Source organism: Sceloporus undulatus, chromosome 4 (assembly GCF_019175285.1).
Source record: "Sceloporus undulatus isolate JIND9_A2432 ecotype Alabama chromosome 4, SceUnd_v1.1, whole genome shotgun sequence".
NCBI classification, from domain to species: domain Eukaryota; kingdom Metazoa; phylum Chordata; class Lepidosauria; order Squamata; family Phrynosomatidae; genus Sceloporus; species Sceloporus undulatus.
In genome coordinates, this window is record NC_056525.1 from 171,384,734 (window position 1) to 171,407,205 (window position 22,472).

The 22,472-nt window shown below is 39.9% G+C and overlaps 1 protein-coding gene across 3 annotated transcripts in view; it reads left to right on the plus strand.

The window, feature by feature from the left end:
• The window catches only part of PHACTR1 (phosphatase and actin regulator 1), a 386,579-nt gene that overhangs the window by 12,951 nt on the left and 351,156 nt on the right, over positions 1 to 22,472 (plus strand). For all 3 annotated transcript variants that reach the window (XM_042461661.1, XM_042461660.1, XM_042461662.1), the window contains exon 3: positions 6,894 to 7,040. In XM_042461661.1, the coding sequence (XP_042317595.1) occupies positions 6,894 to 7,040 (147 nt within the window). The remainder of the gene's footprint in view (positions 1 to 6,893; positions 7,041 to 22,472) is intronic.

Genomic DNA, 22,472 nt, shown 5'->3' on the forward strand with positions numbered 1-22,472 from the left:
GTAATCCCCATGTGCTAATGTTCTTGAAATGTAGTACTCTTCCAAATTTGTTTAGAAGTCTGGAGATTTTTGCATTCACTCCATTTTCCTTCAAGATTGCTTGCATCATTGCTTGCACCAAGAAATAACAGATAGACTTCCATGAGAAACTAAATGCTTAATTCTAAATTGTGGCTAACAGAGGCCATTCTCTGAAGGAAAGCAAGAAACAGAGCTTGAAAAGGTTAACTTTAGGGCTGCAATTCACACCAGTAGCTGGGAGATTTTGAGAGTTCTAGGCCAAAAAAATAACATTTTCAATATCCACTGATGTAGACCTTAGTCAATTGACTCAGATTTAAGTCAGACTCAAGTTGCTTCAATGACTTAAGTTGGACTTGGCTTGGCAAAAATGACATGACTTGACTTGAGACTTGTATATTTTAGTAACTGACCATAGAACAAAGCCATTCACTTTGAGCAGCAGGCAAGACATGACCCCAAAGTGTGAGGTGCCTTTCTCAGAAGGGAACAGTAAATGTGTTAGGCAATGGGCTTGAGGCAGAAGGATCCTGAATCTTCTGATATGCTTTTATTATTATTATTATTAACCTTTATTTATGAAGCGCTGTAAATTTACACAGCGTTGTACATGCAATGCTTGAGAAGGTTCCACTGATGTGCAGTGGGGACAGGATGCTGAGCAGACCTCAACCCCCGCTTCAATTCAATTGACTAATATGCTTGCGTTCCCTCCAAGAAATCACCTCACCTCCTATTAAAAATTGGCTCCCAGACTTGAGACTCTACTTGAGACCTGACTTGAAAGTATTTTGCAAGGACTTTAGACTCAACTTGCAACTTGAACAGAGAGACTTGACTTGAGACTTGAATACATCACTGCCAATATCTGAAAAACATTTATGAGGGCATCTGGGCCTACTTCTAAAACCATTTTGCATCTACTCAAACAAAGGGGGAGAGCAATTAACCTCAGATGAACAACTCCCAATATGGCCTCAGTGCAGCTCTAAAAGCATATATCAACTACATAAGGGATTTATATCCCCATTCACATCAAAAAGACACATTCCTCCAGTTCAGTGGCTAAGCCATGAATAAACACTAAAGTATGGGTGTTGCCATGAATTCAGATGCTCATCTGTATTTGTATCAGCTGAAGACTATTTCCTTGCAAGAATCTGCATTGTTAAATTGAGGCATTTACATGCACAATGTGGAGATACCTGTGAAAGAGGGTAAGAAACATAATCAAGTTTAGATATGACTTACCACTTGAACAATCACAGAAAATGTATTTGTGCCATGCTTCCTGGAGTAGAAAGTCTCTTTCTGCCTGAATCAAAGATGACAAAGTAAGTGTTTCCAAACAGGCAAATCCCCCACTGCTGCCACCCAATTAGACATTAATGCTTTCATTGAAATTCTTTGCAAAATATTCTTCAGAATGTACAAATCGATTAAGCTGGGTTTTTTTAAGGCTCAGCCTCTTTACAGTATGAGTTTCTGAAACTTCTTATTTGTCTCTGGAACTTCTTAATTGCTATGAAAACAATTGCAATGAAAACAAATTTAACTGTACTGCAGAAATATCACTGCAATGCTCTGGAAAATTCAAGCAGAAATTAGAATAAACGAAACTGTGGCAGTCACAAAGGTCAGCACATCTGATGAAATAAAGTTGCATCTATGAAATCATATGGTACTTCTTTCTCTCAGTCTCAAAGATGCTGCGAGATCCCTTTGCATAAAGGTCAGAATAGGTGGGCAAAAACTAGATTTGTTCTTTGTTTATATTTTTAAATCCAATTTCAATCCAGGTATGGAACATCTCCTTCTAGCCCTCAGTATGATATCTGATATTCTTTGGTTCGGTTGTTGTGTGCCTTCAATTTGTTTCTGACTTATGGTGACCCTAAGGTTAACCTATCACAGGGTTTTACTTGGCAGGATTTGTTCAGAAGTGGGTTGCCATTATCTTCTTCCAAGGCTGAAAGAATCCAATCAGTTTCCAATCGGTTTCCATAGTCAAGTGAGAATTTGAACCTTGGTCTCCAAGAGCCAGTTCAGTGCTCAAGTAAATACAATACATTGGCTTTCCTTGGTTTGGCATCATGCATAGATAAATTATTAAGCATTCCCTTCATTTCCTATACAGTCCGATTCTGCAAGCTGGAGGGGACCTAAAACATAAGCTGTGTTCAAGTTCATTTAATACCTTTCCAAAAAAGGACTAATAACACAGGCAGCACTTGCGGAAATATTATATACTATGTATTGTTTCCTCTCATGCTGGCTGCTTTGTTGTCACCATGAGGATTGCACCTTCCTGGTCATATTCCCCAGTCTAGATAAACAGAGAGGCAGAACTTAGAAAAGTTACTTCCTGGAACCATTTCCATTACCTTTATGAATGGCCTCCGAAGTTTATCTTCTGAGCTTCTGCTGTATCTTCCAGTGAAAATCCAGTAGAATACACAACCCTGAATCTGCAGTGACATAAAACAATGTAGCGAAAGAGCTAGATAAGGAAAGCTTCTGAGATATAAGTTAAACGTTCAGTCCTCAAGGTGCCATAAGGCTCTGAGTTTGTTTTGGGGTAACAAAGCTACCTCTTTTGAAGCACAGCATCAATGTGAACAAACTGTGAACCAAGAAGCTTCCAGTGCTGTTCCTACCATTGGGCAATGAGAAGCAACTACCTTAGGCAGCAGATATGGCAGCAGGAGCAATCTTTCAGCTATTCCTCACTAACTGTCCAGCTGTTTTCCTCCACTGAAGTACAGTTCTTGGGGGCCCTGTGAACCTACTGCCTCAAATGTATGGTGGTGGACCAAATGTTACCAATTTCACTACCAAAATCAAGGACCAAACTGTCAATCCATTCTGTTTCTGTATATGAACTACAGTGGTGGCATCAACTTGGACTGTATTATTCTATTTATGCTCCACTTTTCCCCCAAACCTGAGATTCAAAGCAGCTTGTAAGATTAGGAAGAAATACAAGTAAACACACTTATAGATTTTTTAAAAAATGTTTAAAATGGCATCTAACTGTTTATAGAATTAAAGGCATGTCAAAAATTTCTGTTTGAAAGAAAATTATACTTTTAGTTTTTGCTTTTCAACAGAGATGCACAACACACTAAGGAAAACCTTTCTCCTGCAAGGCACTCAGTTTCTGTAGGCCCATTGGTATAAATGGTCTTCCTCTGTCCATGAAAGGAACCAGTCTAGTTTCCTGTGATATATCCCTGCAAGGGTGGCATGACTAAATGATGGATCTTCCTTGTTATTAGAAGTTGTGGACATCCTCATATGGGCAGATCTTGTCCTTTTGTGTCAAAAGCACTAAAGTTCTTAAGGTAGCCCTGGAAGTCTCTGTTTAAAATAACACAAGTTGGCTTTCTTTACATTTCTCCCTTTCATATACACATGGCGAGAGAGAGAGTTTGGCAGTAATAATATTATTCTAACAGAGTTGTAATGAGGAATACTGAAAATCTATGTGAAGAGCAAGTTGTACTTGAAATATTCTGCTGCTCAAGTTGTTTTTGTTTTTGTGTGCCTTCAAGTTGTTTCCAACTTATGGTGACCCTATCGTGGGGGTTTCTTGGCAAGATTTGTTTAGAGGAGGTTTGCCATTGCCTTCCCTGAGGCTGAGAGCATGTGACCTGGCCAAGGTCTTCAATCAGGTTTCATGGCCAAGTGGAGAATTGAATCCTGGTCTCCCGAGCCATAGTCTAACACTCAAACCATTACGCCACATTGGCTCTCAAGAAAGAAGAGTGAATGGCACCCCACACCACACAGGATAGGTTCAAAGTCCAGCCAGGTTATTCCGGCACAAGAGGCAGAAATTCTCACAGGTGCCTCTCTCTAGCTTTGTAACAAAACACTGAGCATTTTGCTGCCCCTTCTTGACACGCAAAACCTAATGCCTAACACAAAGATCTCACTTTGCCTAATGGAAGGGCAGGTCCTGACATTGGCTGCCAATATGTGGAACACTTTACAGTATAGAGTGGCTGGAGAGGCAAGGTGGTGTAGTGGTTTGAATGCTAGGTTATGGCTCTGGAGTTCAGAGTTCAATTCCTTGCTTGGCTATGAAACCCACCAGATGACCTTGGGCAATTCACACACTCTCGGCCCCAGAAAACCTGGTGATAGATTCACTTTAGGGACACCATGATTTGGAACTACTTGAAGACACACAACATAGAGTGGCTGGACTCATAGGCTCAATGTTATTAACTATTTCTGAATACCTTAGCCTTTTTAGGACTGCATCTCAGTCCATTATTTTTTTTAAAAAAAAACACTTAACATCCAAAATCCACAAAACAGTGATACCTTTATTTGACCAACCAAAATGCATAAAGTCTGTTTTGTGGATTTGGGATGTTATTGGACGTTGCTGTATGGCCAGCACGACTACCCCTAAATATGTGGTGGGTTTTTTTGTTGTTGGTGGTTATTTTTTTAGGTTCAGGATCCAAATTATGACATTTGTCCCTTGCTTTCTCAGTTGGGATATTCTTTATGGGGGGGGGGACCTATCACTCCAACTTACATGTGTTTCTGTGTCTCTTTTGTGCATGTGAGAGAATCACATATATACATTCCAACAAACTTGAGCCTTAATCTGCCAAATTACTCTGCTTCAGATAGTCCGAGCGTCTCATAGTCATTATCAACTGTTTTGTTGACGGCGGACACACACACACATATACATGGAGACACTGTGGAGTCTTGGTTTAAATGTTGGACTAAGACTCGAAAGACCAGGGTTCGATTCCAGATATGCCATGAAACCAACTGGGTGGCCTTGGGCAAGTCACATGCTTTCAGCCTCAGGGGAAGGCCATGGCAAACCTCCCCTGAGAAACTCCTGCCAAGAAAACCCCATGGCATAGTGGTTTGAGTGTTGGACTAGGACTCTGGAAACCATGGTTCAATTCTCTGCTCAACCATAACATTCACTGGGTGGCCTTGGCCAAAGTCACACACTCAAGAGAATGGCAATGGCTACACCATCTGGACCAATCTTGCCAAGAAAATCCCATGATAGTTTCGCCTTAGTAGGAAACAAGTTGAAGGTACAAAACAACAAATATATATAATACCATACAGAGAGAGAGAGAGAGAGAATGAGTAGGTGGACAGATGTTCTCCTTTTCCAGGACATGTACTCCATTTCAATCTTATGCCCAGGAGGAGTATCAAAATGCCCTCCATTTGGAACATGACTAAGAACCCTGAACTTACATTCCAAGAAGTGTTTTGTAGCTTTTCTTTGCTCATGTCCTCTATTTTTCTTAAAGGTCCTTGCGATGCCTTTTCTTCCATTGTGGTTATGACATGTGGTCACTCTGTATATATTGACAGATAGATAGATATGTAAAATAATATATAAAATAAACATGTATAATATATAATATAATACTTATACAACCAGCCTTCCTTATTCACGGATTTTTTATCCATGGACTCAAGCATCCAAGACTTGAAATATTCCAAAAAGGTATAAATTCTAAATAGCAAACCTTGATTTTCCATTATGCTATGCCATTGTATTTAATGGGACTGGAGCATCCATGGATTTTGTTACCCATGGGGGGTCCTGGAACCAAACCCCAGCAGATACCAAGGGTCCACTGTTATACAATATCATATATATATACATATATGTGTGTGTGTTGTACATATATATATATATTATTTGCATTTTGTATATATATATATATATATAGTATATACACACAATATATGTAAAATAATATACAAAATATATAAAAGAAATATATATATATATAATATAAAACATATATGTGTGTGTGTTATACATGTATTATGTTTTATTTGTATTTTGTTTTGTGTGTGTGTGTGTACTACATATATTATATAAATAGTATATATACCATATATATGCAAAATAATATAACCATCTAATTAAGAATAATAATTGTAAGCTGCTCTGATAGCCATTAGGGCTGAAGAGCAGGGTATAAATACCATTAATAAATGTATTTTGCAATTATTATTTTATCAAGTTGTTTTGTATACTGGTCAACGAGTGAATAAATGTTACTACTACTACTACTAAATACCATTAATAATAATAATAATATAATAAATAATATCATAAATGAATATATAATATATGTTGTACATAATATATATGGCTTTTATACATTATTTGCATTTTGTTTTACATATATTTATATATGTATACATATCTCATATATACCATATATATGCAAAATTTTATATATATATATATATATATATATATGATATAAAAAATATATTTTATATATTATTTTACATATATATATATATATGGTATATATAGTACATATAAAAATATATATAAAACAAAATACAAATATTTTTTTTTTTTTTTTTTTTTTAACATATATATTCATATATATATAAATAAACATATATGTATTATAATATACATATGTACTATATATACTATATATGTGTGTGTAAAACAATATATATATATGTATATATATATGGAATTAGATAGATAGATAGATAGATAGATAGATATGAAATATCTATCTATCTATCTATCTATATAAATGTGTGTGTGTGTGTGTGTATTAGTGAGCCTCACTCTCCAGGCTTGTCTGGGGCTTTGCAGGGATGGGGGGATCCTGCCAGGCTTTGGGGGGAGCAGGGCAGGATTTCCAGAGCAGCTCCAGTCCAGAGATCCTTAACAGGTTTTCCTTTTCTCTGTCCCCACCCCTCTCCCTCTCTCTCCCTCCTTCTCTTCCCTCTCTCTCTCTCTGCCTGCCTCCTCCTTTCTCTCTTTCCCCTTCCTCCCTTCCTTCCTTCCCTCCTTCCTCCCCCCTCCTGGGGCTCCTCTGCCTCCTCTCCAGCTCGCCGGGCCACTCTGCTCACCGTCCCCACCTTAATGGCGGCATCATCCGAGGAGGAGATCGACCGGAGACCCATCCGGAGAGTCCGCTCCAAGAGCGACACGCCTTACCTCGCCGAGGCCAGGATCTCCTTCAACCTCGAGGCAGGTGAGTCTCCTGCAGCCCCTCTCCCCAGGCAAGGGCCAGAGGGGGGCTCCGATGGAGAGGCACACTGATGACATATGCACACCCCATGCACATGCACATGCACACCCCCTCTTTGTGTCTGCAGTGGGTGCTTCTGCTGCAGGGATGTGAAGCCCTGGCATGTCCTGGAAAGAAATAGAAAAGGATGGGGCTGCAGAGACCAGAATAAGTGGAGCTGGTCCAGATGCATCCACACTGCAGATATAATCCATTTTGACACTGCTGCCATGGCTCAAGGCTATGGCATTCTGGGAATTGCAGTTGGTTGTGGCACCAGAGCTACGCTCTCATGCCATAACCAACTGTAATTCCCAGAATGCCATAGCCTTGAGCCATGGCAGCAGTGTCAACGAGGATTATTTCTACAGTGTGGAAATGGCCCTGGCTGGAAGTCCTAGTTACCTAAAAGTTCGGAAGAACCATAGAATCATAGAGTTGGAAGAGACCCCCAAGGGCCATCCAGTCCAACCCCCTGCCATGCAGGAACTCTCAATCGAAGCATCCCTGAGAAATGGCCATCCAGCCAGAGAAGGTTAAGAAGCAACATAATAGCCGCCTTTCAGCACTTGAAGGGGCGTCGTGTTGAGGGTTTGCTGCCTTGGGACCCTGTATTGTGAGAAAGGTGGGATATAAGAAAATGATGATGGTGGTGGTGATGATGATGGAGCAAGCTTGGTTTCTGCTGTGCCAGAGAATAGGACCTAGAACAGCGGTCCACAAACTCTGCTCTTTAACAGATTTGGGACTTCAGCTGCCAGAATCCCAGACTGTTGGCCCACATGGCTGAGGCTTCTGGGAGCTGAAGTCCAAAATTTCTTAAAGGGCACAGTTTGGGGACAAACAAAACAGCTTCATTTATATACTGCTTCATACTGAAATAGCAATGTCTAAGCGGTTTACAAGCATAAGCTAATTTGCCCCAACAAGCTAGGTATTCATTTTAGTGACCTCAGAAGTCAAGCTTGTGCTCTTGGTATTGAACTCGCAACCTTATGGTTTTGAGTGAGTGGCTGCAGTCCAGACATTTAACCCCAGCGCCATTGGGATCATTGACCTAGAGCAGTGGTTCTCACCTAATGCCGCAATCTTTTAATACAGTTCGTCATGTTGTTATGACCCCTGACCGTAAAATTGAGGCGTCTAGGTTCCTAAGGCCATCGGAAATATGGTGTTTTTGATGGCCTTAGTGACCTCTATGATAGAGTCATTCAACCCTCAAAGGGGCCACATTCCACAGGTTGAGAACTGCGAGCCTAGAGCAATGGATCCAAGCTACAGGAAAAGAAGTCCCACCTCAACATTAGGAAGAACTTCCCATTCGCCAGTGGACTATGCTTCCTCAGAGAGGGATGCAGTCTCCTTCTTTGGAGGTTTTTAAACTAAGGCTGGATGGCCATCTGTCAGGGGTGCTTTGATTGAGAGTTCCTGCATGGCAGGGGGGTTGGACTGGATGGTCCTTGAGGTCTCTTCCAACTCTATGATTCTTTGACAACCCCCAAACATTGCCACCTTCTGGGTTCTCTTCAGCTTTTCAGCCTCTCCTCTGGCCTGAATGCTTTCTCAGACCCTTACTCCATTTTCCCTCCAAGCTCTGCATTCCCCTTCCAACCCTCCACTTGCTGGCTTTCCTTCTCATGTAATCCCCTCCTTGCTTTCTAAACAGGCTTTGCAGTTCTGGGCCTCTTTTCCTCGAGTCCTTTGCTTGTCCTTCTTCAAATGTAGATCCCTTACCTTCTTTCTCCTCTTCAAGGTGTTTGCTTCCCTTGTCTCCTAGTCCCAGGGTGCTCCTTCTTAGGGATGCCCTTTTTAGAAAGAAAGAAATACATAAAAATTCAGAATCAGTCTGTTTCAATTTCTTATGAATAAATACATTCAAATTCAATAAATTCAATAAATAAATAAATTCAAAGTCAGACTGTTTCAGTGGGTTTTCTTCCTGAGAAGATCCCTAATGTAGGAGAAAGTTTCACCTGCTGCTTCTAAGAATGTGTGAAAAGCACAGGATTGGAGCTAATAACAAAAACTGGCTTTATTTTTGCCCCGACAATAATATTTCTCTCCAGTCTTTCATCTATCCTAGGAACTTCATATTTCCTATTAATGTGTTCAAACTCACCTGATCCCACCTTTAGGTTTTTCAAGCCCTTTCCAAAACACTAAGGACATTATCAGACAAGGGAAACTGGAAGTATAATCCAATGGCAATCCGAAGGCAATCATGGGGTTTAACTTTATTGCATGATAGACTACCACACACAATTTCGGGTAATGGGAAGTCAGTCCGAACGCAATCATGGGGTTTCACGTTATTGCATGAGAGGTGATCACATGCAATTTCGGGCAATAGCAAACTATTTTCGGGAAATGGGAAGTCAGTTTGAACGCAATTCGAATTCACGTAAATTCACTGAACTAGCGAATTCACGTGAATGCATTCTGGCCCCACTTTCTTTTCATTCAAAATAAAGAGAAATTCCTCCCATGTGATAAAGTCCCCAAAGGGGGGAAGCTTTGGCTCTCCAGGTGTTTAGTACTACAAGTTCCATGGTCCTTTACGTTTTGTCTGGGGCTACTGAGTGCTGTAGACCAAAACAACTGGAGGGTTAAATGTTCCCTACCCCTGAAATGGATTTTGATCCCGAACTACGGTCTGGAACACACTGCAGAAATAATCCAGTCTGAGACCACTTTGACTGCCCTGGTTTAAGGCTAGGGAATGCTGGGAACTGTAGTTTTGTGAGACATTTAGCCTTCTCTGTCAGAGAGCTCTGGTGCCACAATAGACTACGATTCCCAATACTCCCTTGCACTGAGCCAGGGCAGTTAAAGTGGTCTCAAACTGAATTATTTCTGTTAGATTATTTTGGACCTACCTCTCACAACTCCTCAAGATCTTGGGTAGACATTTGCCCATAATCCCTGTATCACAAGCCTCTCTCTCATTTCTCGTAGTGGTACTTAAATCCTGCAGTCTGTACGTCAAATTAGGCCTTCCTTGCAATCTGCTCTTTACCTGCTTCTAAAAGATTAGCAGAGAGAGGCAAAGCTGATCTTTGGACACTGTACTCTAGTACTCTCCACTGGAGAGAAAATTTGGCATGCCTCTTAGCCATACACAGACCCCAGGGGCAAAACAGGGACTTGTAGCAGTGTTGACTATGGGGGGATGACATAAGATCATTGCCCCCCAAATAAGAAATTTGCCCCACCCATGAAATTCTCCATCAGTCCTCAAATTTCTAGCACTGCAGGGAGTGAGACATTGAATTTGGTTCATACTTAAGACTTCTTACATTTGCTGTGTTTGCATTCCCTTGGTGACTTTGCCTGCCTCTTTTACTTAGAGGCCTAAACTGTATTTCTAAATGATCAGCTGAAGTTTTAAATTACTGAAATGCTAGAACTTTGGAATGGAAGGAATATTTCAGGGGGGCAGAATTATTCTGGGGGAGTCGATACCCTCATCTCCTGTATTTCACCTGACAGCCCTACACACACAGCCCACATTTGCAGATCATTCATGCTCAAGAGGCCATAGAGAATTCTTACCTAAACATCACTTCCTAACAGGACTTGGTAGCAAAGATTTCTCCTCCAAAAAAGTCCCATTAGCTTAATAACTGGAGAATGGTGGTCAAATTTATGTACTTGCAAGAACTCCCTGTCCCACAGCACACTAAAACATGATGTGGGGTGGTTTTGACAATCTGGTGTTTTCCTGCTTAGTCTTGAAATGTGGCTGTGTGTCTCTGTCACAGCCCAGTGTGACTTTCCAGTCCCTTCCCACCCAGGAAGATGTTCTTGTAAAAATGAATGATAATCAAACTGTTCATATACATTGATTAGTTTGTCGCTTTAAGTAACAGGCTATACATTCCTTTCTGGTTGTTAAGATATGTCAATATGTCTGAAGCTGTGGTGGGTATAATTTTCTAGCTGAAGAACCAAAATGTGATGCCCAGTTGCTTTGAAAATGTGTTATTTGAGACAGAACTATCAGAGGATGAAGGGTATGAGACTGTATGGTGGAAGGATGTGAAGTGTATCAACTTGTTGTGAGCATGGTGGACAAAAATATCATGGATAATGCTATGACCTGACAATCTAAACACATTACCAATTGGAAGAAAATCCAGGTCTTGAACATCAATTCAGATCAATTATGCCTTTGTCTTGTCTTGAAGTTCCTTTTTGATCAAGGCTGATAGGAACTTTCCATTCCTATGTGAATATGACTTATGTGTCTTATATATGGCTTATACTGTACTTTTTCTCCATGAAATCATGCACTGAAATATGTTCTTATAGGGGTGTAAATACTCAGCAAAGTGCTGGAGGATGTTTTCATTAAGTCGCCCTCCATCTGATGCTCTCAGTTTAAAAATACAATACAAATTGGTTGCTAAGCAATGTTTATGCAAATGAGCAGCTCTGAAATGTGCCTGTAGTAAGCATTTAACCCTGTTTTTAAAAAAATTAAAAAGGTCCTTAATCTAGATGAGGATCAATACTGGATTAAACAAATGTACTCTAATCAGACGGTTTATATAGCTGGGGGGGTTAACTGGAAAGCATGGAGAAAACATTAAAGTATATATCCTACTTAGGTATGTTTTTTAAAAAATTCATAATCCACATTGCTAATATTGTCACTGAAAATTACAGAAGTTATTTGCATTGCTTTCCAAGAAGGAACGTTGAACTATTAACTGATGCTGAAATCTTATATTGCTTTATGTGCTCATTGCTTGCCTTTGAGACATTTTAGCAGAACGCAAATGGTATGTCTCAGTATTGTATCGACTGTTCAAGTTTTTTGTTGTTGCTGTTGTTGTTGTTTAGTCTGTTCACTGTTATGAACAGTATTTTCAAATTATTATATGTACCAGTGAGGCCAGCAACGAAATGTTGCAGTGTTGAGATGTTTCACCTGATTGGCCATGCCTTTCCCCAGGATATTCTCTTCTGTTCCATACATCACATGCTTTTTCCTTCCCAGGATACAACAGTCAGTCAGCCAGTGGTTATTGAGCATATTCAGCACCTAATTTTGGGATACCATTAAAAAGTTTAATAGTAAATCTTTTTCACTTCTTTCAATCTTGGGTTTCCCCCAACCTGCAAATAACGTTGTTTTGGGCAACATAAGTAACCATGCTAATCTTTCAACACTGAAAGGCTTCAGGAAGAAAATGCCAACCTAATAGTAGCACTAGGCACTGTTCGCTTCAGTGTGGTGCTGAATGGAAATGTCTATAAACTAAAGAAAGAAATGGATATCTTACCGTAAAGACCTGTTTTAAGAAACTGCTGATGCATTGAGGCCTGCCTGTAAAAGTGTACAAGTGAGCAGGAATGCATCAGGAAAGAGTAAACAGTGTTCTCTATGTCTGCCTGTATGTATTCAGTTCACCTCTTCAGTTGGAACTAGAACAATTCCATAGGCACTGGAAACATCTTCCATCTCACTTCTCAGTTAATGCATTTGTGATTACAACTCCTGCTGCTCAGTTGCTGCTTTCTTTGCTATTTTGCCTGCCAGCTGCTACTTCTAGGCTTCTTTGATCTGGTCATTCTTTTGTCCTAAGAAAACAGCTGGGATTAGCAGCATCAAGGTATAGCTTTTGCCTGTTACTCTGTTTGATAGGCTCTCATGATAAGGCTCATATGCAGAGGAACTCCACCATTCTTAGCAAAATAAATGGCTGAGAGCCAGCAGTTTTGTTTACAGTACGTCTTTGAGCTGTAAGTTATAATTATACTATTACTGCTGTTGTCTGTGTTGGCGGACAACTGAGAGAGTGCATTTCTCATGCAGTTTGGGAATAGTAAGGATTTGCTCTGTTCCTCCAAAGCAATTAAATAGGACAACCTTTGGCTGACCTTCTCATCAGATTAAATTAATAATTTTCTTCTCTGTTTTGTAACACATTGTTTTGTTAGATTTTTCACAAATATTTGTTTTATTATATTGCGTTGCATGTGCTGATGGCACACAGTAGATGTGCCATTGGTATACTCTCAGTGATCCTCAAATCAGTCATATTAGAGAGTTTCATGACTCCTCAAGAGAAGCAGAGAGCCATTACTCTCTGCGTGGTGATTAAAGTCTGCAGGGGTAGTTTAAAATTGACAGTCATGATAACTTTGGTGACTTTCCCAACCTCCAATGGCATCCCAACCTGGCAATGACTAGAACTGTGGTTTTGCACAGGGCTAGACTAGAGCTGAACAACGAGGGTGAGAATATCTTCAGACCTTGATTAATAGATCAGGTTTGCTTAGATTATTGATTTTGAGGAACAACTTGAGATGGGATAACCTTTTCACAGTAGAGTGTGAAAAAGCTCATAGAAAAGTGAGAAGGTCGTTTTAGTTCATTTTTTACCCGACTACATCAAATCCATACCTTCCAATCCAAATATAATGCCAAATTCAAGTTTCATCTAGATGTCTGAACAGTTGCAACCTCTAATCTGCTTCATGCACCAAAAATGTGATTGATAGATGCACATGTTCAAAGCATAAAAAGTACATTTTTTCGAAATAATCGTGGACATAGTTTATTCAGTGGGGAAAATGTACATGCTGCAGAAGTGCACATAAAGCATAAATGCATAAAGGTATGCATGAGCATGACATGCAGATTTCCACATGAAAGTTTAAAAAAACCTCACAATCCTCACACCCAAGTGGAATGCATTTACACGTGAAAATTGTAGAACCTCAAGAATTTTGAGTTTTGTTCACTTGCATATATCCTTGTTCATAGATTCAAACCATCTTACTTTTATCTTGAAATGATTGAAACAATTATTCCAAAAAAGGATGTAGGGGAGCGAAAGAGACTTTCTGTTGAGTGGAAGTGAACATGAAATAAGATAATAACTAATTCATATTAGAACTGAAGTCTAACACAAATCTGGACAGCTTATTTCTTGAGGGAGTCGGAGGGCTTCAGATCTGAAACCCTGAACATTACTTCACAAGCATCTTGGTTACAGTGTACATTGTTTTAGCTTTCCCCCCTTATGGTAAACTTGTAATATATATGGCTCTTCACTGTATTCATCTGTTAAATCAGACCTTCATTATTCATCCCTAAGCACACTGAACTTAACCATCAGCCACCCACTGTCACTTGGTTGGTGTTTGGGGTCCTCCCCAGTTTGCTAGATGATTGACTGCACTTGGCCTGGTGGATCCTGTACTGAGTAGGCTACTGTTATATTTAGTAATATGTATATGCATAGAAAAACATAACCAGTTATTGCAGCTGAATGAACTTTAGAGCTGGACAATTCTGCAATGCTACTGGGATAGAAGCTTTATCTGTGGAAGCAAATATACAATTGAAATGTATGTCCTCTCAGATGGGCCCTTCTCAAATGGCCAGTTCTCTCTTCACATTATGCCTTTCATGATAAGACAGCCACAAACAAAACACACAATCTCTTCATGAGTGAAACATTTGTGCTGCATGTACAATATGGTCCACGTTCGTTTAGCATTTTTGGAAGCAGGGTCTGAACCTTTCCAACATACTGCTTTCAAACATTTTAAAAGGGACAAGAACACTTCTCATATATTTGTCTTGTGTGTATTTCATGGGGTTTTCCATACCTGAGTTGAAAATGTGCAGTGAAAATTGGCCCAGAGTCCAGCATTAGAGCAATATGACCAACTTGCTATAAACATGGGGTTCACTGTTCTGCTGTAGACCAAGACGAAATCTCTCAGATAAGGGCCGATCTGGATGTGGACATTATAACAGAGATAGAAAGAGAGGTGTACAGTGACTCTGTGGACTATGTTAGACTGGATCATTTTGAGTTTGTAAATACCGATGAAGTGTACAAGATTCTTGGAAGTATTAGGAAGACAACATGCCCCCTTGATCCTTGCCCATCATCGTTGACTGCCCAGGGAGGGGATGCAACAAAAACATTATTACAATCTATAATTAATGCATCCCTCAGGGAGGGAAGATTTCCATTGAAATTAAAGCAAGCAGTTGTTAGACCGCTTTTGGGGAAAAAAACCTCCCTGATTCCACTGGTGAGAAACAATTATAGACCAGTCTCCCTTCTACCATTCTTGAGCAAAGTGATTGAGAGGGCGGTTGCCTTCCAGCTCCAGGCCATCTTGGATGAAGCCAATTATCTAGACCCATTTCAAACCAGCTTCAGGGCAGGATATGGAGTTGAGACTGCCATGGTTGCCTTAGTCAATGATCTCCATCTGGGCATTGACAGGGGAAGTGTGATCTTGTTGGTGCTCTTGGACATCTCAGCGACATTCGATACCATTGACCATGGTATACTTCTGGAACGCCTGAGGGAGTTAGGCATTGGGGATACTGTGCTCCAGTGGCTCCAGTCCTATCTCTCAGGTAGATTCCAGATGATGATGCTGGGAGACAGCTGCTCTTTCAAGAGAGAGCTGACATCTGGCATCCCTCAGGGTGCCATCCTCTCCCCCATGCTGTTTAACATTTACATGAAGCTGCTGGGTGGACCATCCAAAGACATGGGGCGCGATGTCATCAGTACACTGATGACACCCAAATTTATTTCTCTATGTCTCCGACTGCTGCAATGACTAGGGATGGCATCTCTCCTCTGGATGCCTGCCTTCAAACTCAGGTTGAATCCAGAGAAAACAAAGGTACTTGCGATAGGTACCCCAAGTCTAGGGATGGAGATTTGTCAACCAGTCCTGGACGGGGTCACACTTCCCCTAAAAAACAAGGTCCGCACTTTGGGAGTATTCCTTGATCTGTCTCTGCAGTTGTCATCTCAAATAGATGTGACGGTCAGGAGTGCTTGGTGTCAGCTTCGGTTGATACACCAACTACATCCCTACCTGGACCAAAGGGACCTTGAAGCAGTGGTACTTGCACTGGTAATCTCTCCATTAGATTTCTGTAATGCACTCTACTTGGGGCTACCCTTGTACCAAGTTTGGAAGTGTCAATTGGTTCAAAATGCGGCAGCCAGATTGATCACCGGTACACCGAGGTTTGACCATATAACAACAGTATTGAAATCCCTTCACTGGCTGCCAATCAGCTTCTGAGCCCAGTAAAAGGTGTTGGTCATCACCTTTAAAGCCCTTCATGGCTTGGGCCTGAGGTACTTGCGGGAACGCCTCTCCCTACACCTCTCCCACCCCACACACTCAGAACATCTGGGAAATTTTTATTGGGACATCATAATACCAGGTTAATGACAATTTCCCATAGGGCGTTTACTGCCACGGTTCCAAAATTATGGAATAACCTACCGGAAGAGATCCGTCTTATCACTACTTTAGAGGCCTTTAAGAAGGCACTCAAAACGGATCTCTTCCAGTGAGCTTATCCACCGGACTCCATATAAAGGGTTATGACAATTGCTCCACTCTTGACTATGATTGTTGGCTAATTGATGAACTGATATTTTAGAGAACTAATAGGAATGTTGGTTAATTCATATTAGTGTTTTATTGATTGTATTTTGTATTATTGTATCATTTTATTGACGTAATCCCGCCTTGATCCATGGGAGAGGCGAGAAATATAAATAAACTTATTATTATTATTATTATTATTATTATTATTATTATTATTATTTATTAGAAAAGTATGTTAAATAGTGCCTTTCCCATTTCTAGTTGTGGGGAGTGAAATTTCTATATTCACTGGGAAAAGCTTTATTATCTAGAAAATATCTAGCCCATCTGAATTTGGGACTGTAATCTAGAGGTACGTATTGCAATGGCACATGTCAAGACCATTTTTCTGGCCTGTGGGATTCTAAACTGTGAGGTGGTTCTTTAATATGGTGTGGTATCAGAGTACAAGTCAAAGAAAGGTAAATTTCACAATACTTCAAATAGCTGGCCAATTGCTACGGAAATGTTTTCACTAAAACAAGACAATAGACATTCATCTGTGATGGCTCACTTTTATGCTATAGTATTTTTTTTAAAGACATTTTACATTTTTTTCATGTATATGCATGACTAATACTTTTCCAGAAAACATGTCTGAATTGAGTTTTTTAAAAATGTACCTCTCTGATCTTTGTAACATTAGTTTAAAGTAGATTTCTCATCCTTTCATGAGCATTTAAATGTCTGTGAAATCAATTTTGTTACCATAGTTTAAAAGGTTTTCCCCCCTCACCCATGAAGCATATTTCAACAGTAACATTTTGTTCTGAGTATATAGTGAGCACAGAGCTTTATTCTCATTAGTTGCTTCATGAAATCAGATGGATTTTATCAGGAGATGAGGACTGGTCCTAGTCCATGAATGCAATCATTTCTTTAATTTACCTAGAGTATCAGTTACTGGAATATAAATAATGAAGATAGTAGTAACTCTCAGTAATTTTGTTCCAATATTTTATTTTTTGCCATTTGAAATATTAGGATAATCAATTTTTAATGAAATAATAGAATAATTCCATTTTTACAGCTTCATCAGAATGACCAGGAAATTTAATGACTTTTTGAAAAAAGCCATTTGAAATATAAATTGACTCGGTTTTGGAAGCAGTTGCTTTTATGACACACATATTAATTTCATTTGGGTTAATGAATGTGCAGAGTTGCAGAATTATGTGGCTACCCAGTGATATCTTATTTTCTTTAATAGCCAGCTAAACAGACATATGATATCATCAACATGCATGTGATACGGCAAACATTATCTATTGCTGTTATCCATAATTTGCAATGTCGTTGGATGGACAGATGTCTGCTTAATCAAGCCTGTAGATCACCACTCCTTGGTTGCCTGTGGCAAATAAAAATTTCCTGTGGCCAGCCAATTTGGGACATTTGCAAATATTGGTTCATTTATTCTGTGGGACCATATGTGATTAGTGCAGATGGGTCAGTTAGCTTTTGCAGCCTTAGTTGCAAGCTGTGGTTAATAAGTTCAAAATACGATTACTATGATGTACAAAAGTGATCCAGTGACATCATTTTGGAAAAGCTGGCTGCATGTAACAGAGGAATGAAAAGTAGACTGCCCACTTGTTTTATAACAATAGATGTGACACTTAGAGTACCAATGCATCCTAGCAAGGCTAAAAATAAAGACAATGTTTGTCTTCATAGAGCCTGGGAAATATTGATTCACTTAGTAATAAACTGTATTCATCATCTGCAGCATTCATAGTGCATTCATCCAGTGAGGTGCTTTGTGCCTTTCAGTTCACACTGACTGATGCAGCCTGGGATTCTTGGCATCTCCTTTCCCCCATTTCATGCCCCCCAGGGCCTTGCTGAAAAACATTTCCAGGAAATTGGGATAGGGTGATGCGGATTAAAATGAGAATGCCAGACAGTCTTTAAATGTGGTTCATTCTATTAATTAAAAATCCATTCCCTATATTGCAGCTCTCTTTCTGCATGGACTCATTGTCCTGGCTCCAATTGCCTTTAATTATAATTAAATGGGAGGGAATCTTATTTATACTGCTGCTTAAATACAGAACTGCTTGCCCCAATTTTTCTAGGAGCTGTACATGGACAGAAGCAGGTCTAATTGGACAGGGAATTGCAACTACATATCCATCCTGCCCCTACATATCCATCTTGTGCAAGTCCAATCCAGAGGTGGTGGCCAGATCTCCAGAAAGTGGGAAGGAGAAGCTGGATTTATTTCTACCTGTCCAAGACCCTGTATACCAAAAAGTGACTGGTGGCAGTAGCTGTTGAAGCAGACTCTGTTATGGTGCTTCAATACAGCATTTAAGAAAACTATCCATGGTGGATGAATCCTGTCTCTAGAATAGGTTTAACACTTTAACATCCATAATAGATTCACCATCACACTAACATGGCAGTCACCAGTATCACTGAGTAATATATTTTCAGTTTGTAGAGATATGTGCACCCGATCTTGGCAGCTTCTCATGATGAGGCAAGGAACCCTATTTGTGTCTAGGCACATCCGAGGCCAATGGAGCTAGAATCCTATACCTGCATACTAGTGAGCAAGCTACGTTGGACTCAGTGGGACTTACTTCAGGATAAACATGTGTAGGATTGCACTGTTAGATGCCTTGGCTGTATCATGAGCAGTGCGTGTAAAAGAAGAAGAAGAAGAAGAAAAGACACTGTGTATAAAATGCTGTAAAGCAGATTGTTATGCATGTCAAGATCTAGTGTTGTTACCTGAAAGTCAGCAAAGCAGGACTTTGATAAATTGGACCATATTTCTGACAAATCCTTCAGAAATAGTGATCATGATCTAGTCAGATCAGTCACGGAACAAGTTGCTCAAAGGTAACCTAAGTAAGGATGAGTGTACTGTACTGGCAAGCATGTCATAAGCAGAAAACAGTAAGGAGACAAGCTGCACGTGCTCTAAGATGATAAACTGATTATTCTTTTTAAAATAGCCTATTTTATTTTAACAAGAATAAACAGTGGACCATCTTAGAGAATGTGGACCTTGTCTTCTTACTGTTCACAACTAACTTTAGTCTTTTGTGGGTTTTTCGGGTTATGTGGCCATGTTCTAGAAGAGTTTATTCCTGACGTTTTGCCAGCATCTGTGGCTGGCATAGATGGCGAAATGTCAGGAATAAATTCTTCTAGAACATGGCCACATAGGCCGAAAAAGCCACAAAAAACTATGGATGCCAGCCATGAAAGCCTTCAACTTAATTTAATCTCATTGCTTCCAATGGAACTGAGTTATGATCACCAACTTTAATTGAAGTAGAACCATTATTATTTATATAGTGTTCTGGCTGTGCATAGCACTTTAGAAACACAACCTTTATTAAGGGACAGGAATCTTTGATTGCCATACCCAGTATCCTCACACTTTGCACCATTAGAAAGTATTTCCTGTCCAGGGATGTTGGCGAACGAGACACATACTCCATTCCATAGAGGGTTCTTGTGCCCTTAAATGCATCATAGTATGTATGTATGTATGTATAACATTTGTATATCATTTGCCAGCTCACTGGACCCCCAAGTTGATGCCCAACAGGTAAAAACATTCAAAACTGTAGAGATAACAAATCTTTTGAGGATGCTTTGATTTAGATTTCCTGCATGGCAGGATGTTGGACTGGATGGCCCTTGCAGTCTCTTCCAACTCTATGATTCTAAAAACAAATGAAAACACTCTAGCATTAACATCACATGCATAGGGGCATGATGATCCCAAAGACCAGTCTTTGGAAAAGTTCTTTTTTTGAATGACAGCTCCCCAAATTCCTCAGCCAGCTTGGCCAGTGTTGCCAGGACTTGGAGAATTTGAGGAGATGTAGTCCAGAAACCCTTGACCTTTCAAAGCTCTGCCAAAGGTTTGCAATGAATGGAGCATTTTGGCTGATCTTGATTCTTGGAACTGGTTTTTAAGGGGATGGGCAACCTGAGGCTTTCTGTCCAATTTGTGTACAAGTAGCAAAGTGGGGGAGGATTAAGATCACTGTTACCCCTTCTTTTCATATTACCCTGTTAAGATGATTGTGCATGCACACACATACACACAATTCTCTCACACATTATTTTTTGGACAGTGTCCATTCCTTACAAGTCAAGAAAGAAAAGAAAAGGTCACCTGAAGACAGAATCACTGGCCAGAGGCGTGAAGCCTCTGAGAGATTGCTTCTAAGTATTAAATGCTATACTTCATAGTGTTTTAGGAGGAGTGGCTCACTCTTGCTTGAAGATAAATTCTCAGGATTTTCAAGGGATCTGAACATTTAAATGCCAAGGTGGAGCTTGCAGGCCTGACCAAGGCTTGTGCAAGATTGCTGGAAATCTGGCCTACTCAACATGTTTCTCCAGTTGGCTGGAACATAGCCTATTACTGTCAGTTCTGATCATCTGTTTCTCCTAGTGATAAGCCCAATACCCAGATGTTAAATATGACATGTATTATAAGAGAAATAATTTTATTCAGGGCAAGGATTTCAGAGTGACAGTGGCTAGTTTTGAGCAATTGATGTCATTTATCTCTTTGTGAATTTGGCTAGTGCATTAGACTAGTTCCAGAGCAAGATCTGAACACAGATGATGTAGCCACCAAGGGTGGGTATAATCATTATTAATAAATAGAAAATAGTAATAATAAAGAAGGACTACTCAACATGGAAGTGATCGTAGTTAATGTCTGGTCTACAGTGATGGCACGATGATGGCACAATGTCATATCACAGTGTTGGCTGTCTACAAAAGCACAGTCACTGGATAAAGGCAACATGGGGAAGCAACCTAAATGCACAGTGAGCCCTTGGTATCCCTTGTGGTTTGGTTCCAGAATGGTACCAAAGTCTGTGGATGCTCAAGTCCCATTAAATAAAATGGCACAGTAAAAAAAGGTTGTCCCTTAAATAAAATAGCAAAATCAAAGTTTGTTTTGGGGGAATTTATACCTTTTGGGATTTTCAGGCTATGGGTGGTTGAATCTGTAGATAAAAAATCCGCAGATGTGGAGGGCTGACTGTTTTTATTTTTGTAAAGGACATCTACATCATGGCCTCCACATTAGCATATCTGGCCTTCCCTGGGAGGAACAGCTATTTTGTGATTTGTAGTGGATTATGTTCTTCCAATGTCCATAGTATTTTTATTTATGTATACAAAATACCATTGATTGCAACCTGCAGTTATTATCATAATGTAGAAATCATAATCTAGACCAATGTTTCCCAAACTTTGGTTCGCCAAAGTTTTCAATTTCAACTCCCAGAAACCCCCAGCCAGATTGGCCAAGACTCAGGAATTCCAAAACATCTGGAAGACAAGAGTTTGGGAACCACTGATCTGGACCTACCCCCATCATCTCATGATCTTTTTTCAAACTATACCATTGTTTCAGTCAGGTATGCATGTTATGCTACATCTTGACATTCTGTAGCAAACAAGGCTTAACATCTCTAAATGGTCAATGTACCTGAGCCTCCTTCCCATTTACCCCTTTACTTTGGGCCTCATTGATGAGAACACATATACCTAAATTATCACTTTGATTAAAGACCATATAATCTGTTAAAGTCTTTTCCTGAACCCAATTAAGGCTGCTGTCTTGTCTGCAGTTAGCAGTGTTATATTGACTTTATGGGGATTTAAGGAGCCTAACTGTGTGCAGAAATTGCCTGGCTGAATGATGGTGTCTACTGTCTGTTATCTCCTTCTTCTGCATTTATGAAAATGATACAGTTAAAATGCTGAGGAAGGAAAGGACAGTGACCAGACTGGATTTAATGAGAACAATGAATTGCTGCATCTAAAGCAATCTGGCAAGTTCATCCAATCGTGAATGAGTTTCATTTTGTTGTATCACCATAGTTATTCACTAGTGGATTCCATCAGAGGTGAGCTGCTGCAATTCCATTATGTATGGCAGATGTTTCCAAAACCATTTTAAGATTC